The 20,116-nt window shown below is 47.3% G+C and overlaps 3 protein-coding genes across 3 annotated transcripts; 2 read left to right on the top strand and 1 right to left on the bottom strand.

Annotated features, from left to right (window-relative positions):
• Positions 1–2,520: 2,520 nt before the first annotated feature.
• On the bottom strand, positions 2,521–5,050 carry F4822DRAFT_430176 (uncharacterized protein; the record flags this gene model as incomplete). The annotated part of the gene is made up of 2 exons (XM_051461238.1): positions 2,521–2,621; positions 2,674–5,050. 2 exons carry the CDS (start codon positions 5,048–5,050, stop codon positions 2,521–2,523), a joined length of 2,478 nt encoding a protein of 825 aa, XP_051313203.1.
• A 4,415-nt stretch (positions 5,051–9,465) lies between these two features.
• On the top strand, positions 9,466–11,565 carry F4822DRAFT_281859 (terpenoid cyclases/Protein prenyltransferase). The gene is made up of 7 exons (XM_051454894.1): positions 9,466–9,486; positions 9,650–9,778; positions 9,835–10,382; positions 10,439–10,566; positions 10,620–10,737; positions 10,816–11,118; positions 11,175–11,565. The coding sequence occupies exons 2-7, from the start codon at positions 9,665–9,667 to the stop codon at positions 11,422–11,424; spliced, it is 1,461 nt and encodes a 486-aa protein (XP_051313202.1). The 5' UTR covers positions 9,466–9,486; positions 9,650–9,664; the 3' UTR covers positions 11,425–11,565.
• A 5,993-nt stretch (positions 11,566–17,558) lies between these two features.
• On the top strand, positions 17,559–18,481 carry F4822DRAFT_430174 (uncharacterized protein; the record flags this gene model as incomplete). Its single annotated transcript, XM_051461237.1, has 2 exons — positions 17,559–17,589; positions 18,126–18,481. The coding sequence occupies 2 exons, from the start codon at positions 17,559–17,561 to the stop codon at positions 18,479–18,481; spliced, it is 387 nt and encodes a 128-aa protein (XP_051313201.1).
• Between the last annotated feature and the right edge of the window lie 1,635 nt (positions 18,482–20,116).

Below are 20,116 nucleotides of genomic sequence, written 5' to 3'. Positions count from 1 at the left end.
AGAAAGGAAGTGAGGGGCGGGGGTACTGGTCTGACCCAATTATGTCTCAGAAATCCACGCTCAACCAAAGTGAATCATTGAGCAGCCACCACCCTACAGTTTAGGTAGCGGGGGAAACCGCGAGAAGTGGCTAGACCCCTGCAGCATTGCCGGGAAGTGATTAGTACTTTCCAACTTACCAATCAGGCAAACTAGTCTGACAATCCAAAATTGAGGAAGTTTGCACCTACATACATTATCGCCTCCCCCCAGCCACAAATTGGCAGTCGCGTCAGCTGCTGACGAAGTTAGTGTCTCTCTCAGGCATTTACTTTCTTCGTTTGAAAAACGCTACGTATTTTAAATACATTAAGGAAACTCTAATGCGAATTTCAACCTAATAAATTGGGTAAAACGATTAAAGGTTTAACGGCGAAAGGTTCAGTGTACCTACTGCCTTATCTGGCCTATCATTTACTCTCTACGTCATGTGGTTTAACGGTCTTGATAAGGGATCACAAGGAACTTGGCTAGGCTTATCTTATTGCGAAAACGGGGAAAATCCACACTAAGTGCCTTAGCCATTTAATTGATGAGACGATACGGGTTTGACAACATTCCAGGTGAGGCATAGAAGATGTTGCTACCATATGCAAGCATTCGCAATCATAAAAAAAAGCCATCAATTATTTTATTACTATATTAAGTGATTGAGATATCAATTGGGCCAACCGATGTGATTTCTAGCGTATCGCACGAGCACGTTTTCTCGTCCCTTTCTCTTCCGAGATCAGCATCTCCGGAGCGAGCCGAACATTAGTGGTATAGGAGGTATAGTGAGTCTCAGGCTGGGGGGCGCTGATCGATGGACTAAAAACGATATCGTGCCATCATGGTTGCTTGTTCCTGACTTGCCCATGTCTGTTCCCCCCTTGTCAATATTTGATATACCGCGGATCACCGTCCTACTACATACCTAGATAATGGAAATGGTAGAAACACCAAGAATACCAAGAATACTTGCATCGCAACTTGGAAAAGGGAAATAGAGCCCACTCGTTCTTGCTCTCCACAGCATGTGGCCGGTCTTTCCGACAGGAAGTGCGGGGTCGATTCTCAATCAGTTAACGCTAGCACGCATTAATTGACCAACGTCATCCCAGTATACATACACGTAGCTAGCTCAATAGCTCAACTATGTAGCTAATCGTTGGGGTTATTTCATTCCCGGCGGTCTAACTTCCCTTAATTCCAAGCTTAAACGAGGAAATCCATTCCGCGGGGGTCCGTCCTCTTATGGATCTCTATCGAGATCTAGGATATGCCATACAATGTTTTATGTTTCCTAGCCCGTTACAGACCGCCATGTCTTGTACACACCGCAGGATATTGTGACGGGATATTCACCGTAACAACAGAATAGAGGCATTTCTACCTATGGTGGAAATCATTTTGAATCATTATTAAAATTCCGTCACCGCAATCATGTAGATGTTCGCATTACTAAATACATAAATAGTGAATACCGGATCTCAAGTTCAAGACATGTTCTCACCAAGCATGACAACCGTAAGCCGATATTACCTTCTAGTGTTACGAAGGTAGGACGAAAGGATTCACTACCCCCTTTATGAGAAACAGTAGATGGTGAGCATCAATGGTGTTGGCTAATTTCCTACTAATATGACGTTGTATTCAATTTCTTACAGCGCTTACCGACGCAGGTCTTAGATCTTCGCGGCATTTTTGGTCACATACACGAGCACTATAGGATGCAACGCCACCACCTCACTACACTTGCTGACCAGACCGAAACGGAGAGATTGTTGGTGGGAGAAATTGTTTTCCAATCTGAGCTTGAAACCATCAAAGCAAAACATATTTATTTAATTATCATTTGTTTGTTTGTATCTTTTCTGCCCTACAGTGATACAAACGAGACCCGCGAACCACAGGTCCTCGCCGGGGAGGGCGACGGATCTCTCATATTTCTCATATTTCCATCCATCTAGTAATTCATGAAGGCCGTCTAGACCGTTTTGAGGGTCATTCTGACGCCTTAAAAAAGCCATTCATGTAATCTATGCTCTTGTACGTAACCGCATATTTCTGTATGTGTGTGCGCGTGAAATCCATAGCTTCTTTTCGCATTTTCGTAAAAACATGATCCATCGAATCGCTTTTGGTGCTTGCGCGTGGTAACGATCAACATAATTCCAAGTCATACAGTCATCGAATCTGCCGTTAGAAAGGTCGTAAGGTCGGAGCAACATGACGTAAAAAACATCGCATGTGTCGTGAGGCGGTGACCAGCCGTAAAGTGAGAGAAAAGAAGACGAAGGTATGTAGGTCCATAAGTGGTAAATGGTAGTAGGTCATGACGATAGATCATTTCCTCAGACAACGCCATCGCTAAATGTTTCCATCAATCTGAACAAAGGAAAACTCATAATAAGGAAATAAAATCAAATATGTAGCGAGCACTAAATAGCGTAGGCTCTGCTAGAATTGTAAATATGTTGTCTTTCGTCAGGCAAAACTTCAGTTAGCTTTGATGACTAGTTTCGACAAGAACTTGTTCGATAACGAATCAAAGTCATATCTGTCGAATTTCGACGTGTTTCTTGTTCTTAAATAGGATTCTAGTTTCTGGTTAGTATATGATTAGAAATCTGTTAAATATAGTTCACTAACCATGCTTAAGAACATGTTGTCGCACTTCAGTCATTGCTTCGCAGACGGCGACATTGTTGTTTAGAAGATGACCATGTCGTTCGGTATCCCAATCAATCAAAGCCGGCAATTTTTGGGAGATGGCGTGGAATAGACCAGTAATAACACCAACAGGAGTACTCTCCATATCAGAGCAAAACTTCTCAACCGCAACGGGGTCGGGTACTCGGTAATGGCAGTCGAACTGCATCTCCTCCCAAACAGCGAGCAATAAAGACGCTAGCATGAAAATAGTGGGCCAGTTCTTTAAGCGGTCGCCACTATACACACTAGAGTAAAGCGCGGAAAGTTCCTCTAAGATGTCTTTCTGCAAGTCTCGCCACATATCGGCCATGGCACACTTGATCTGGAAGTTGATCATAACGGGAGCCACATACTTTCCAAAGTACTTAGAGTCCTCATCATCAATCTGGCCCTCCATTGTTTGCTCCGAGCCCTGTTGTTCGACGAGTGTAATGTGCTGGGTTAAGTTGTAAGCTAGCACAAGTTTAAGCGCCTTGCGAAGAACCGGAAGCTTTTCCTTGGTGTAGAAGCGGTAAGCGGTCTTAAGAATTTCCGTAATAAAGGGCGTTCCTTCGAAATGGTCGTCAATGAAGTTTTCGAATCCGTTCTCAATGTGCTTGTCCAAATATTCAGCAAGTGCTGTCGGGTCGATACCGCCCTCACCAACGTCGAGCCTCTCGGTCTTGAGTTCGAATTCAATTGGTTCCTGATCAATTTGATAAGACTCGACCCAGTCAACTTGGAAGCAGCTGTCGTCGGCAACATAAACCTCGCGAACCATAACAGGCAGGCAGAAGCCGTAGCCGTGGGTGATCCACATCAGGGTCTCCTTCTGAGCGAAACCCTTCACATTGTAAACAGAGACGCCACGGCCTAGATGTCGCTCGTAGTCCGCCTTCCAGTCCTTCATGAAGTAGCCAATATCCTTGATATCAATACGCGTGCAAGGAACTTGCCAGAGTCGAGCGTGCGACGGCTGGCAGCCACCGCAAGGCTCACCCTTATCACACGTCTTCTTAAGGAACTTGCATCGAAGACAAGCCCGGAGCTTTCGGATTTCACTAGCTTGCTTCCGTTGTTCGGGAAGAAGAGGACCCTTTCTTCGACCCACCTTCTTCTCAACGGTACCATCCTTCTTTCCATTGGACGTCCTCCTGATGACCGACTTGGTCGACTTTGTGATAGCGCTCTTCTTGGGGCCCGAGTTTCTACGGGACGGGTTGTCGCGAGTTGGGGACGCCACGCCAGATCCACTGGCGGGGCTAGGACGGTTTGATGTCGATGATTTGATTGGCACTGGCTCAACGGCCGCAGCAGGGCTGATCATTTCGTGAGAATGGTGGGACTCCCCGTGGAAACAATTCCTATGGCTAGCGGGGTCCGAGTAGGTGTCGGACTCTGGAGAAAATGGAGAGTAATTGAAGGGAATATCCTCGAAACTACTGCTGCTGAAATCAGTTCGCTGGCCGCTTCCATCCGAATGAGACGCATCCGAATTTGTCCTCAAGTGCAGCGTCTGGCTGGGGTTAAAAATGGCAGTGTTCTGTGCTTGGGCCTGCGCTTGAGCCTGAGCTTGCTGGTACGAGTCGTAATTCTGGTACATGTCGACCTGAGCCCATCCGTTATCACTAGATCCCGGCAACGATAATACTTCAAGGTACGTTCCGGTTGGAGACTGGCTTCCTAAGCTTCCGAATCGGGGAAGTCCATCGGCGGGGAATTGCAGAGAGGCACCAAAATCTTGCCAGTTTCCCATTCCCATACCATCCCACTGGTGCTGCATAGCACGGCCATCGTCGATGGGCGAGACATTATTAAAACCTTGCTGTTCCATGGTCATTGCGGGCTCAAGCGGTGCTTGTGTAGTCGAAGGTAGATAGCCGAGGGCATTTGCCGGGTAGTTTGCGGCAAAAGGGTTGAAAGGTATCAATGTCTGGCTCTCTTGCATAAACTGGCTAAGGTCTTGCACTGGCGGGTGCTGCTGCTGGTGTTGGAGTAGCGTCCAATCCGTCAAAAGAGGCGGAGAGTGAGTCTGCGGAGGTGCGGGCTGGTATGGCGAGTGCTGTAGGGGACTCGCGCTATGTTGCGAGGGCGATTGGGACTGCGCTTGAGACTCGACAGGCGAAGGTACATTGCTCGAGTTCGGGTTCTGGGGAGCGGCCATATCAAGAGAAACCGGCCAGGCACCTGCTGGACGAGTAGGAGTCATTGCTGTGGCCGAGATGGCGGGATTGGTGCTAGGTGCTGTAGTGGTGTACGGATAACGCTCCCGCTGGTCGTATGTGGTCAGGTCCAACAAGGCATCCCCCCCGGCGGCATTGAATTCGAGGGTCATTGTCGTCAGAAGTCAGGAAAAGGGAGGAGAAATCAACTGGGGGATTTGGGACGATTCCCGCTAGTATTATTGACGAGCAGATTCGACACCGCTCTTTCGTAGAATTCCCTGACGGCGCTGATGGGCAGCTCCTGGGGGAAGGGGAAGGGGTGTGAAGGGGATGTCTGGATGTGGAGGAGGTAAGATTTTGCGGTGGATGGTCGTGGATGGGCTGGAGGGTCGAGTGAGATCGAGGGTTGGCCGACGGGGAGAAGCCCTTGAAGGCTAATGGAGAGGAGGCATGAGATTGTGCGAGGACACACGGGAAACTGGCGGTGAGAAGAATAACGCTGGCGTCCCAGCTCCACCTGCAACCTGCAGCCGTTAGGCCAATCACGGGAAACCAGTCCTGCAAGAATCGTGGGACGGCGATACAAGATAGGACATGGGGGGTGGGCCACGAGGCCAATAACCAGCCGCCGAATTAGTACGCTAAGTTATTAAGGTTCGGATTCGCACTGTCATGGGTACCTATGTCCACTACCCAGGTAGCTAACGAATTGACTTTTCTCACTAAACAGGGAAGAGGGTGGCGGGGCAAGAGGGGGTTAGGGTAGGTAACAACTAGCAAGAACAGAAAATCGAAGGGAAAGCGTTATGCTGATTGACTGATTGATTGATCGAGTGATTGCCTCTACCGATTGGATACGAATTATTTCTACTACCAATGAGTATCTATGCTCATATTTAGAGTATGCATGTACAACTATATCAAGTACCCGTAGCAAACGCAACGCACAGAAAACCCACTTGAGCTACCTCATGTATTTGCCTTCCCCCCGGCCTACCCGTCCCAAGCCCAGCCTACAACAATACAAGCTCGTACCTAGCAGTCCCCTACCGTCTCACAACGCATACTGTACGATCCGCTTAGTTCGATGGCGGGGTATCAACCCTTATCAGTCTTAGTTTCCAAGGTCCCCTATGTCTTCCCTAACCTTGAAGTGCCTCCTATGTCTGATCCATCTGCAAACTCCACAATCATCAATCTCATGTTGAGCTAAGTTGGATGATGACATGGCCAGCAACATTGGAACATTTTGACGGCTTACTGCAGATATGTAGGACCGCGTTACCCCTAATACCTAATAAGTCAATGCCTGTTTCAATGCTTACAAGCTTCTCAATTCTACGTGACGTTTGATGCAACGCCATACGTCGCAAACATTTCCATAGTCCAGAGCGAGCTCACTCGTTCGCTCGGGGTTTTCTAGGTGGCTCCTCGGAAAACCGAGAAGGGCCTGTTTACTTACCTAGCACTACTACTAGACAAGTACCCAAGGTACGGAATACGGATTATAGGTATACCTACCTAGGTATCGTTGGGGAACGAACGAATAAACGAACAAGTCAGCGAACCAAGAACCAAGTGAAAAAGGCTAGCCATCCGCCCACTTCACTAAGTCCCTAGAGGTGCCCAGTCTGTGGGCCATATCGTTCGACATTAAAAAAAGACGATCCGGATCTGGAACAAGTTATGGCTATCTAGGTACAATATAGAATAGTAAAACCCCACAATCCGTGAGGCGCGAAGATCAAAAGAAGGCAAAGGGGAAAAACAGCGCGTAAGAAAAAAAGAATCTCACCCGTCTCTCGCCCGTCGCTCGTCGCGGAGAAAGTCCACACTAGGTTCAATGTTCCTTGCCAGTGTCCGCTTTCGCTCCTTTACTGTGCATATCACCCTGCCGTCAGCTGCACCAAAATATACGATATGGTGATACCCTTCGCACATGAGCCACTTGAACACGCTGGATCTTCACATTGCAGCCCGTCCAATACAACCGTAGAACGCCATACGACCCCCCTCACTCTCCATCCATTCCCATCCATCAAACCAACGAGCCAACCAACCAAATAAAAAACGCCGCTGGTCCCTGGTTCATTATGATGGTAGATGGTGCGATATTCCCCTCAGGCTTTAAAACTCCGTCTAGCGTTTGAATCAGAAGAGCCGCAAGAAAACATTCTACTTTGGGCCACAAGGCTGCGATGAAGAGATTAAATTAGTTAGATACGAGAGCCAGGCCACCCACCCGATTACGAAAATTATCTTATGTTCGAGTAATGAGGCTTCGATCTCGCGTTTTCAACGAGACATACAGATTCATACATGCGTACAGTATGTAGCGTCGGCAATATGTTGAGGTTATCTAGGTTCTTATGCGCCCGTGAGGCGAAGGATCTCTTTGTCGCATACTTTGATAGGTCCGCGGCATATACCACCTTGCAAAGCATACTATTACTTTCTTCCTAGTTGCATTCGGGGAAAGCGTGGTTCATTTTCCTTAGTTACCTCTGTCACCAAAATTGTGGCTGTTACTATTAGTACCTACCTACTTCCGACAGGATTACCTAGGTATTATACCTCCTTTTGACTGCATATCCCCAAATCTGGATTTACTCTAGGTTACTTGTCCTTTTTTCAATCGGCTACGGCCCGCGGCTCGTCTTGTCAATCAATCGTGGGTTATACGATCCTGGCTCTTCTACCCCGGATACCCGGACGCCCGAAAACCAATATTAACAGGTTTATGTTTGAGACTAGCTATCTCCTTCTATAACGGCAAAGGCTTAGCCATCCCGGCTTCGTCGTACGGGATCACATCCAAATTTCAATTTGTTACTTACTGTAGGTACTAGCATCTTGCGAGGCAGAAAGATTTCATCTCCCCAAGTGGAGAAGGGGGCTGAAGCCGGAGGTTGGTTGGTTGTATGTAAGTCCCCTACCCGGATCAACAAGAGGCTGGGGAAAACTCAGCACGGACTTCCTCACTCCCAGACTCCTCACCACATGCCTACCTAGGTAGGTACCTAGTAGGCGGATAGGACAAGTAACTATCTGTACAACGCCTACTCGGTACCCTCATCAGCCTATCATTTATTCTACTATTTGAGGCTAAGCCTGCAAGGCGATGCCGAATTGTATATTATCTGACTCCAAGGCCATTAAACAGAGTGCTTAAGCATATATAAGGGGGTAAAAAGTGGCATGCTGAACTCGGTCCCGGAGAGCTGCCAACCCGCTCATTTGTGTGACCACCAATCCAACACAATATAATGATCGGACGTCACCTTGCTTTCGGGTAGCCCTGTTGCAGAATCAAGCGCGTACTCTAGGTAATTGGTTCGAAGACCCACGCATTCACCCTTACAATTGTTCAATTGCCGCCGAACGAAGCGACGACCCATAAGAGGATTATATTTGTCTCAGGATCAATTCCGATAGCCTCATACACAACGTCTACACCTACTCGATATTACTCCGGGCACCGTTTTAGTTGAGCGACGATGCGAAGACAGTTCTCTTCTCTTTTACTGGTTGTGATATGACACTTGTGACCCACTCGGTGAGCTGTTGCTCACCCGCTCGCGTATTGATCGTTCTTTTATTCAAGCTGGAGGGTAAGCATATAAATGGCAAGTAAAAAATAATTAAATCCGTATCATGTCAGCTTTGTTTTATTTGACTTGGGCATCATCAGGCTAGTTGGTCCGGCCTGACCTCAGAACGGAGCCGGCGACCTATCACCGATTGTCGCACAGGTATAGATCGAACAGTAAGACCAGAGCCTCGAGATTTGCTTAGTCTTGTTGCGGTTTCGGCGGCATTTAAAAATTACGACCATGCAGAGTATATGAGAAATAAGATAAAAATCCATATGCTAATAGAGGCTGAGCTAGAAAGATGTCAGAAAGCGACCATGAGCATGTCTGGATATTCGAATACGTAAATCGCGAAGAGATTATTACCTAAGTGATCTTGTACCGAAAGCCACATTGAAAAAAGTAGCGCTTGTCTCGCCTGATTGGTTCTTCTATCTACGCCTTCAATTAATAGTTCAATGCAGTTTCGACCGTTCATCTCCATGTATTTTACAATTGTTCTGTTAATTACCACAATCTCTTGAGCGCCAGAAAGCTACATTACGTAGCAATTCGCATGGTCCGGGGTTGACCAATTAGAATTCCCGTCAAGGATTATAAGATACATACTCTTTGTGGAATTCCATAGACCTTTTCAACCAATGAGAATTGTAAATTTCGAAAGCATAATTATGTAGTTTTTATACCTTCTTATACTTTGAAGGAGACATATATAAACGAGATATAGTTTGTGACGTCGAAAAAGGTAGGTGCCCTAAGTAACAAGTAGTTGCTACACAAGAGTCTTTTCACCTTACATAAGGCACCCACGTATGTACGTGACAGGTGACGAAAGTGCATTTGGTTTGCCGAGATTTTCCCGTGGTTGCTAATTCAGGAAAGTAGCTCCTTGTGTGTGTGGTGACATGTCTCGCGGCAAGGACGACTAAGTTGGCTAAAAGAGGTTTCGTCGTTTTAAGCAGTTGCCCAAAAGTTTAAGACATTTGAGACATCCATCCACTACCTTCCTATATGTAGGTACAAAGCGGCCATTCTTCATATGTCAACTAATGCCATTACAACAAAAGAAACATTAATCATTCCATCGGTCACGTCCTACCTTTTTCCCGGTTTAAGCCGAAATCCATATCACCAACACCAACTCCTACTCTATCCTGTCTAATAACCAGACAGAAGTAACACTGATCTCATATGCCAATAAAGACGAGCCTTGCCCGAGTGCGCCAACGGACTACATACAAAGGGAAGTCCACGACCTCCATGTATCCTCGTTCCATTCCTTCAAACAGCGCCCAAGACCAGCAGGTAAATCAAAGAATCAACCCCGCCCAGTAACCAAATCAATAGCTCACAGAAGCTAGACGCCCAAGATGATCCCTGAACTGTTTACCACATGGCCCCCTATCTGGGACACCCTTGATACCAAGACCTCCACCGCGCAGGACATCACCATAGATGAATGTCTTCCTTTTCTGGCCGCCCAGGTTGGTGATATACGTTACAACCGACGTGGTGTGCCGCGGCTTGAACGGGAACGGCATATCAAATTCCTTCGGAAGCATCTCGATGGCCTCCCCTCCGGGTATGTGACTTTAGATGCAAGCAGGCCGTGGGTTCTCTATTGGTGTCTCAATGGCCTATCCCTCCTAGGCTATGATATCTCTGGCTATCGCGATGGGCTTGTCGAGACAGCACGGTCCATGCAGAACGCGACTGGGGGGTTTGGAGGAAGTATGGGCCACGAATCACACCTAGCCTGCACCTATGGCATGGTCTTGGCGTTATCTATCGTTGGTGGAGAGGATGCATATCAGGTCATCGATAGGAGAGCTCTTTGGAAATGGCTTTGCGCCTTGAAACAGCCGGATGGGGGGTTCCGGATGGCAGTCGGAGGTGAAGTCGACATAAGGTATACTTGGTCCCGTTATACCGGCCTCGATGACAGGTCACTAATGATATCGGCAGGGGGGCTTACTGCGCAGCCGTCCTGATTACCTTACTGAACCTTCCCCTGGACCTATCGTCCGACTCGCCGGCATGGACGCCCGACCGACCAAACTTACTCACTGGTTTAGCAGAATATGTAAGCCGATGTAAGGGATTCCACCGAAACAAGCTTTATGGTAGATCCATACTGATCATGCAGGCCAAACCTTCGAGGGCGGCATTTCAGCGCAACCGGACGGCGAAGCTCACGGAGCATACGCATTCTGCGCTCTAGGCTGCCTTGCAATCCTTGATGCACCCCATCGTACATTTGCCAGGTTCGTATTGCCTATCCCTGCTTGATAGAACTTGACAAACTAGGTGAAGTTCTCACTCACGTCTACTCTTGCGCGCAGGTATCTCGACGTCCCACGGCTTATTTCCTGGCTCTCGTCGCGACAATATGCTCCAGAAGGCGGGTATAGCGGGCGCACTAATAAACTTGTCGATGGTTGTTACAGCCACTGGGTCGGATGCTGTTGGCCACTGATTGAGGCCAGTCTCGCTGGACCAACTAATCTCATGTTCAATGTAAACAAAAATAAGCACTCCGATATTGATATCCACAACATTTACAGTCGTGAGGGTCTCATACGCTATATTCTCTGTTGCGCGCAAGACCAATCGAAAAAGGGTGGTATGAGGGATAAGCCGAGCAAGTAAGTTGACCAATTTCAACCGTAAATCCGAGCATAGGCTAAAAAGTACCAAAAAGAGGGCCGGACGCGTACCATACTTGCTACGTACTTACTGGATTGTCCTCAGCTCAACATGTTACACGTTTGCTTGCCTCGGATGGTGAAGGATTGATGACGCATTCGGAATATGACGTCTCGCCTCACCATGGAAGCCCTCAAATCTATGAAGAAGAAGACCGACTCGAAGCAACTGATCCTGTATACTTTATACCGGAGGGAAAGAGAAAACAAATCATGTCGTATTTTTTATCGAAGCCGGGATTTTGACCCGCTTGTGGCCGCATATGAAGAGGCCATATCCGACACTGCGCCGGGCCAATACGAAGAAGGCTGGGTTTCTTCCTCTCAATCCTGCGATACATCGACCTTCCGCCCGTAGCTACGAACGAGTGTTAGCGTTACGACCTCTCACGTGTCGAACTATATAACATAGCTCGACTTGCTGTTCTTCGTATATGTCATATAATTCCTCCCTTGGTTGAGGCGAGCTAACCCGTATATCCGCTTGCTTGCCTGTTGAGGTACTTAGAGAAGCATCCCGGGCGGGCAATGGCTCGAGGAATGGGTAATGGCTGCGCCCCTATTCTTACTGGACGCATGCCTCCGCAGTTACACATCAAGTCGGTGCATCGAGAAGCTCGGCAACAAAGATTGGCCCGCTCATTGTACAAGAAGGGCCCCATAGACCTCGACTATACCCCTTTCACACTTTTCTACAGGATGTATTATGCACTTCGCAATCAACAAGTTAGTCTTCTGGCGGTAATACATGAGCAGGTTCATAGAGAAAAGGCACGCCCGATTGAAGTGAAACAGAATCAGCTAGAGGGATTCCAATGCATTCGTTAATCTGCGTTCTCCACCATATGTATGGTCATGCTGTCCCACGCGGCAAACGGTACCCTATTCAGCAAGTATGGGACGCATTATAAGCCAACGCTGACCGGCAAGGGTGGCAAACTCTCCCAGACATTGGATTCGACCCGACTCCTCAGGTCGCTTTGGACTCCGGAAAAGCGCCACCTGCTTATATCTGAAGTAGTCCAAATCGGAATATTGACGGCAGACGGCAGCTCTAGTCAAGGCAAGGAGGCTGGCTAATGAATCGTACGACGGAATGTCCCATCGCCGCCTTGGTGTATAGGACAAACGCGCGCCGTAGTGGTTGAGAGAGGCGCTCTGCAGAGTTGCATGAGCTTTGTACATGCTGATCGGCTCAACAGAATCGACGGGTTGGCCACATGGTGTGGTCGTTTCGCATCCCATCCGTTCCCTACACGTACACCCCATGCCACCTTGTACTTCTGCGGCCACATTAAATGCTTGACGTGTCAGTCCCCATCATGGGCCTCCTTGGGGTGACCATGATTTCAAATGGTAGAACGATGACCGAACTAACGCGAGGGGAGGTAGCATTTGGCATCATATCCGTTGATCGCCCGTGCTTCTTCACACGACGTAGTGAGGTGCTGTGCTACACGCCCACAGGCACATGGTGAAAACTAGTTGACACGAGGATCGAGTATGTCTCACGGATCTCATAGATGGCATAAAATAAGGGATGAAATTCGATATCGAGTTCTTAGGCTAGGATCTATTATTACGCAGGCAATCAATCTAGCACCTCTCCTATTCACGTCCATAATCTGCCCACTCCTTAATATTACCGACGAAGTGATAATCCCGTAGGATACGATAAGGTAGACAGACATGGTAGAAGATTGCGAAGCGTGTAAGATGGAATGGGGATGTAATGTACCTCCCCCACAACTAACAGGCCTATGCTGCGGCCCCCTTTAAGCTTCAGGCTGCACCTCGGCGCGTCGATTGTAAACAAGGCCTGCTGCACGACATTACCTTTGCCTGTGGGCCTTTTCCGGATGAAGGAATCGTCTGCCGCGTAAACAATACATAATTGATTGGTAACATGCCGCTAAAATATCCTCCCTAAGAAAGGATGCTTCCGAAGGCTTAAAAGGGGCTTGCGATGACCTCACGGCTCCTTTGCTCGCAGCGGTTCGGACGCCGTGGACCTAGGGCCGAAAATTTTGGTCTTTACTCCTCCCCGAGGTCTCGGATCTTGCAAACACGTTGCATTTCTGACAGAATGACTTCCAATCTACGTTATGTATGTATGTCTCTGGGCAATTGCTCGGGTCTCACAGATTAGGTGGGATCGTGAGTGGTCTCTTACCACGTACGTGGAAACGAGGACTTTCTCGGCAGTATCCTTAATGGTGTTAGTCCTCTTTACCCTGGAAATCGGCATGGTATTACTATGTACGATGCATGAAAAGACGAAGTTTTCTCTTCATATAGCTAGCGTCGCTGTCGGTTGAATGATGCCTCGGCGTCCCCTTTTTCACATTCTATATGTCGACGATGGTAACTCCTCGGTGGAAAAGATCACGTTGCGTACATATCTCAAGATACAGAATAGCATGTATCCAACTACTACAGGTACATGGATACATCCCATCCCACCTCATCGACAGTAAGAACCGAAAAGTGGTACCCGTTTAAAGCCGCCTGTGTGTCTTACAGGATCCATCGATACTTCGCATATATGTACACGGTGATGTATATTTAGCTTAATATTGTTATTATAACCATTAAATAGCTAGGTACTTAATTACTTACTCACTTACCTACCAGCCTAACCTCCCTGCCTCCTACATTACATATACATGATACATACGTACATAATTTGCTTCTCGATTTTTCCATTTTCCCAATTCTGCCTTTGTTTATTTGATTCCTTGGTTCTCTGGTTCTTTTCTATTCCATACTGTTAGCAAGATATTCTACTATTTTTGGCGGTGATTTAATTGTTCAGGCCTTGAATGTGTCCCTCGCGTCGGTACAGGGGTTCTCTTCCTTACTCCTCACTTCTATTTCATAATAATAATATACAACATTGCCCTAGGTGCATCATCATGTAATGTTTCTTACTATATATGTATGTACATGTATCATGGATACATGCCAGGTATTATACTAAGTAGGTAGGTACTTGTATAAAAAGTGCACTTTTGATAGTACATCGTCTAGGTCCGTCGTAGTGTAGCTAGGTACCTATATTTTTCTACACTATGTGGGCTTCGCTGCTGGTCTGGGCGTTTCTTTCGCTCCAACGTTACGAGGCGAAGTGGGAAAAAACAATAAACCAAAAAAAAAAAAGTAGTCCTACATACAAAATGCTAGTATACCGACATATGCGTACATACCGACATACATACCGCCGCTACATTAAAGTCCGAAAGTTACATCCCGCTGTCTCTCCCTCTCTATCTTCTTCAATGGGATGTCATGTTTAGTTTGACTGTCGCTGTTCGCCTGCTGCGCCGACGTATGTATGTATAGTAGCAATCATCACCACCACCATTCCTTCGTCCCTCATCCAGCAGTAAGAAGTAGCAGAAGTAGCCGGCAGCAGCAGCAGGAGCAGCGAAAATCGTCATCATGAGCGGCATCCCATTTCCTCATATGCAACCGGGTGGTCAGGCCTGTCGGACCCAAAAAGTCGTGTCGCGGTACCGCTACCTCGTTCGCAGGCGTGGCGTTGTTGGATCGACTAGTACCCGTACCAATCTAACATGCACAAAATAAACGTCTATCTTGATTTAATATCAAGCGGCAATGCCAACTCATCATTGCATGAGGTGTTAAACGTCTGTTCTTCGCCTAGTCGCTTCGCCGCTCCCGGACGTTCACGATTCTCATTGGCCGGACACCCCTCGGGTCTCTTAGTGGGCTCCTGGTCCCTCCTGGTCGGTCTTTTGGCAGGGTCCCTCAAATCGCCTTTCGAGTTTTTTCTCCAATAGCTTCTTAGGGCAGAGACCAGGTTCATGTCGAAGGACCAGGGTTGCCCAGGCAGGCTAGCTCACTGTTCATGCATCTCATTCTTCCTTCACCGACTTGATGGTTCCGACCATCGAGCTACTTCTTACTCGTCCAATTTTTTTTCTTCTCTCTGTTCACTTAATTTTTTCTTTTTCCTCTTTTGATGTTTAGCTCCAGATTGCTAGAGAGGAGTAGAATGAAAAAAAAAGGGGGGGAAGTATTTACATACCGCTAAGTACATGCTGAAGTACCTAGGTACCTGCATATATGTACCTACGGAGCTTAAAAGTAAAGAAAGAGGTAAAAAATAATAACAAGAGAAAGAACTAACGAAGAATAGGAAAAAAAGAAGGGAAAGGAAAGAAAGAAAGGGGCGGAAGAGAGTTAAGCGCTTCTTCTCTCTAGCTTTTCTTTAGTTATTTCACTCTATTATCCTATACGATCATACAATAGCCATCGGTACATGTTAACCCAAGCGCCGGCAGCTTGCTACGAACACTTATCATCAAACCATTCTCGAATAACCATCCAAATAAACCCCAGTCCGATGTTGTACCTCGATTTTTACATTTTACTAAAATAGTTGTTTTCTTCTCAACTATTACAATTCGCTCTTCTGATTTGTCCAAATCCTTTCTTGCTTACGTTGTCTATTATTGTTGTTATTATTATGATTATGATGGCACCGATGCGATGCGAATCGCTCACCCCCCTCCCACTCCCACTCACTCCCCCCTTTGGTCCACCATGTAATGTACATACACTCTATCCTATCCTGTAAGTCTGTCTGATCCAGTGGGTTGGCTTGCTGTTACGTTCATTCTCAGATCCGGGACTCCATCCTCACCGTTAGTACCCCCCCGCCCCAGTCTCTCCTCACCCATTTCTCTCACTTCCTCTCATCTCTCAGTTCGATCTCCGAGTCCTTGTCATGTACATGGATCTATATACATACATATACATGATACAGGTGCGCGTACATCAATACAGACGGACAGGCATCTTTGTAGTAGCAGACAAAGACAAGACTACCTAGCTGCGGCATGCACGTACGTGGGGAGGTATCATTATTGACCCTTTTCTGGTCGTCTAAAAACGCCGTCTATCCAAACCGTACCAGTCCTTTCGTTGTTTTGATTGAGTATCTGTTGCATTAGCGGCCGCCGAGAGGGATCTTGGAATGGCAGTTTGTTTCTTTCTCGCCTTTTTCACCTTCCCCTCCAGACAACTAACCAGGCACATCCCTTCATTTGCGGTGCCCCGGCTGGTCTGGAGGAGGAGAAGGTGGATGATGATGAGGAGTACCTAGAAGGAAGAGAAAAAAAAAAGAGGAGGAGAAGAAAGAGGAGAGATCTTACTGGTGGCCGGGTCTCCTCTCTTTTTTTTCCCTTTCCCTTTTCCCCCCAGTGGGTAAGTGGTAAAGTAGGTAAGTCTTTGCTCTCAACCTATCTTATTGTCCCTATTATTTTTATTTTTATTCATTTTTTATTATTATCAGTTTCCCCCCTTTCCCCTTTTGAGTCTATACAAGTTCCGCCGAGGGTCGTGGATTGGCCGCAGAAGCCTGGTTCCAGTTTCATTTCGCCACTTTCAATATGCTTACCTCTGCATACACCATTACCTCTATCTTTTTTTTCCCTTTCCCTTTTCTCGCTGGCTCTCTCTTTTTACCCAGCTGGGTCCTGGGCTTGCTCCCCCATTGTCGGACAGGGTTATGGAGAAAAACCCTCGGACGGAGACGGCGGTACCACATTCTGCCAAAAGGAGCCCCGGCCAGACTTATCAGAGATGATCGTCTAAGGGAATGCATACCCCATGTGTTGCGGTGGAGTTGCCTAGTCTCTCGACGTTTTATCAACTGGCAACGACACGCGCCAGCACAGCAAGATGGGGTCACACTCTTCAAGAGCCGCATCTTCACCTGCGTCTATCGACCTGGTTCCCTTCCGTCCCATTGCCCCTTCGGCCTTGCTGTGTTTAATTGCGTCTTTCCAGATCCCTGCCCCGCACTAACAAGTCCAATTCTGCAATAAAGCACACATGTCTCGCCGTCGATGGCTCGTCTCGTCTGCACCGCAGCCCCGAAATACGTAGCCCTATCCTTTTTCTCCCCCTTCTTCAACACCACCACAACCACACCTCGGTTTCCGTAGTACAGAGCTGCTCATCACATCGAGAGAGAGAAAAGAAAGAAATCTTTTTTTTTCTCAGTGCTGCCCTACCGGTCCGTTCCTGGCCCTCTCTAATCCCCTCGCACAGTTGGGCTTGACTGCATATCAACTCAAACGACGCACACCACGCCCGGAACTTCATCCCGTGTCTGCTTACGACATTGCCTGTCTATCTGTCAGTCAGTCTTGTCTTGTCTTGTCCTGTCTTGTCTGGTCTGCCTCAAACCGGGAATTCGTACGTACATACACCCGACCGATCTTTATTCTTCGGGTGGGGTGTTTCTATGTTTTGAGGAGAAAATACCACCCTGCCGTATTTTCTTACGAGTTCTGGGCCCCAATTGCGTTGTTAAATTGTGTGTGCTGTGTTGCTTTGCTGTCAGCAATATGGGAGGATTCTACATGCAGTATCTTGAGAGTAAGTCAATTGCTTGCCTGCTTTGCCTATCCGTCTGCCTGTCTGCTTTGTTCGCCTCATCTTGCCTATCATTACTCTCAACACGCCCCCCCTGAGAAGCTGTGTCGTTCCCCAACGACCCCACGATGACGCGCAGAGGCGCGGTGGTGGGGCTAGGACAGCGAAGAAGAGTTCGTCTCACACGTGGACAACCCCCTGCGTCGAGGCTCGATATGCCGCAGGAACACATCAAGCCCTATTGCCCGATAGAAGTGTTTTTTTGGTTTGTCCTGTCAAACGCCACGTTTCTGGGGTGGGAAGGGATGAGTTGTGTGGATGTACCTATCCCGTCCGTCCGTCACTGCCACTGTCACTATCACTTTCTGGCGCCCGATCTAGAGCGTTCGCGATCCGGCTGTCATGCATATGCAAATGTGTCATGCTCGATCTCTGTCGCGTCATTAGGGCTGCATATATTGCGCGGGACGTTATTGGCATCGAACGATAGGGGGGTGTGGGAGTTTCCCAGGATTAGCAGCTAACTTGACATCCGATAGGCCTGTGCCGGCGTCGTGGGTGGCGAGACCCTTCGTACGAGTGTTACAGAGACCCCAGTGGCTACACGTGCCTGGTACTGGTAAATGGGCGCGAGTACCAGACAGATCTGGCATACGAATCGGACCATCTCGCGCAGGAGAATGCGGCCATGAGGGCCTTCATGGTTTGCCGGAATTTTTCTGTCAATGGAGGCATGCTTGCGCGTAACGGCATTGTCCAGGGTCTTCCAGCCAATGATACCACCAGGCGCAAGAAGTCCCGCCATGCTTCGTCTGGCCATGGCCACGGCCAAAAGGAGAGCCGTCATAGGTCCGGCCATCACTCGAGTAGCAGCTCGACTGCATCCTTCGAATGAGCAAAAAGTGTTTTGATTGCCTGAGCCGTTCGGATCGACGGATTGTGGGCCCCAAAAACCCTTACCCCTGGCTAATTTTCAAAAAAACAAAACAAAAACCAACCAATGGATACAAAGCAGAGAACAGAGAGGCGTCAAATATTGATGATATATATACACGTGGTGAAGCTTCACAGCTTATCCTCAGGCATATCCCGCTGAATACCCCCTTAAACCCAGCATATCCCCGAATGAGAGAATATGAGAGATGAGAATGAGAATGAAGGAGAGAGACAAAAGTTTGCATACATCGAACGAATTTACGACCTGACGAAGAAATCATTGAAACGACCTTATGAGAAACCAACCAAATTTAATAATCGGCAATTTCGTACCACCGCAATCCTAAGAGAGAGTTTGATTGCTCTGATACACTTTTCAATTTTTATATTTCCTTTTTTATGATTCTACCAAAAAAGACTTGATGAAACCCCCTTTTCTCGGCCCATGGGATTTTTTCTACAGAACCAGGCCGGTTCGGGAAAAAAACGGATTCTATTGGAGGCAACTCTGCTACTGCTGCTACTGCTGTTATTTAGCGAAGCCTGGTTTTGGGAGGAAGTGGCCATTTCCCCTAGTCCTACATATATATGGCTCCAGAGCCATTTTCCCCGACTGTCACGATGGATGGACCTTGGCTCGAGGGAGATATTAATTATCTCGAGATAGACTTCTTTTTGGATAAATGCCTTGGGACTGCTCGGGCGGCCTAAATGAGGGCAATGTGGCACACGCCTTGCTCGCTGCACTGGTTCTCTTTTTTTCTATGGCAGACCCCTTGTTGGCATGGATCTAGTTTCCTCTATCGTTCGGACGAAGAGGAGGAAAACGAATGGGCCAAATTCTAGAGTCGGGATGAGGGAAAATTGGTAGAAAACCGGGATGAAGCGAGTGCATGAAAAAAAAACAAAAGAAAAAAGATTAAGATCAAGAAAGAAAGAGGCATTAACTTGGGTGGATTATTTGTGTTTTACTTTTTCTCTCACAGCTCGCGCTTTGAAGATTGGACGGAGGCCTTATTTCTTTTTCGAATTTTTCCTCATGATTTTTTTTTCCTGCTCGGAAGTCTATAAAATTTAGGATCTCACGGCTACAACCTAGATAGATGATGATCATGATCACGATCACGATAAGTTACGAAGAATCGAATTTACGACGTTCACGGCATGACGAAAGCTCATGTCCTCATCAACAACAACCAAACATTTATTACTTTCATTTTGTTAAGACGTCAGCTAGCGTCTTCTGATGCAAGTGGCCGTAATGTGTGTATCCGACATGCGTGACTCAAAAAAATTGGGCTAGTTACGGTTCCTTAATTTCCATTCGGGTCTATAGCGGTCGAAAAGGGAAAATGGAGGAAATCAATCATTAGAAAGGGGTAAATGAATTTGAGACATAGGTCGATTTATCTAAATCTAAATCTTAGAAGCATGTAAGTCGAGGTTGACAACGAATTGAAGATATACGGAAATCGCTCATCGAACGAAACATTATGCGATCTGGGAAGAATGATGATAACTTCCTCCCACACCCCGCAGATCAACGGTCTCCAACATTTCCTTCTATCCCCCCAAAGCTTGTCCCAGATCATCT

The sequence above is a fragment of the Hypoxylon trugodes genome (genome assembly GCF_022578975.1).
Source record: "Hypoxylon trugodes strain CBS 135444 unplaced genomic scaffold F4822scaffold_6, whole genome shotgun sequence".
NCBI classification, from domain to species: domain Eukaryota; kingdom Fungi; phylum Ascomycota; class Sordariomycetes; order Xylariales; family Hypoxylaceae; genus Hypoxylon; species Hypoxylon trugodes.
Note: the sequence above shows the minus strand (reverse complement) of the source record. Positions and strands in the feature narration are given on the sequence as shown.

Coding starts and splice junctions, on each gene's coding strand:
- F4822DRAFT_281859 (XM_051454894.1), top strand. CDS start 9,665: ATGCCAATAAAGACGAGCCTTGCCCGAGTGCGCCAACGGACTACATAC. Junction 10,383..10,438: donor GGAGGTGAAGTCGACATAAG/GTATACTTGGTC, acceptor TGATATCGGCAG/GGGGGCTTACTGCGCAGCCG. Junction 11,119..11,174: donor ATGAGGGATAAGCCGAGCAA/GTAAGTTGACCA, acceptor AGTACCAAAAAG/AGGGCCGGACGCGTACCATA.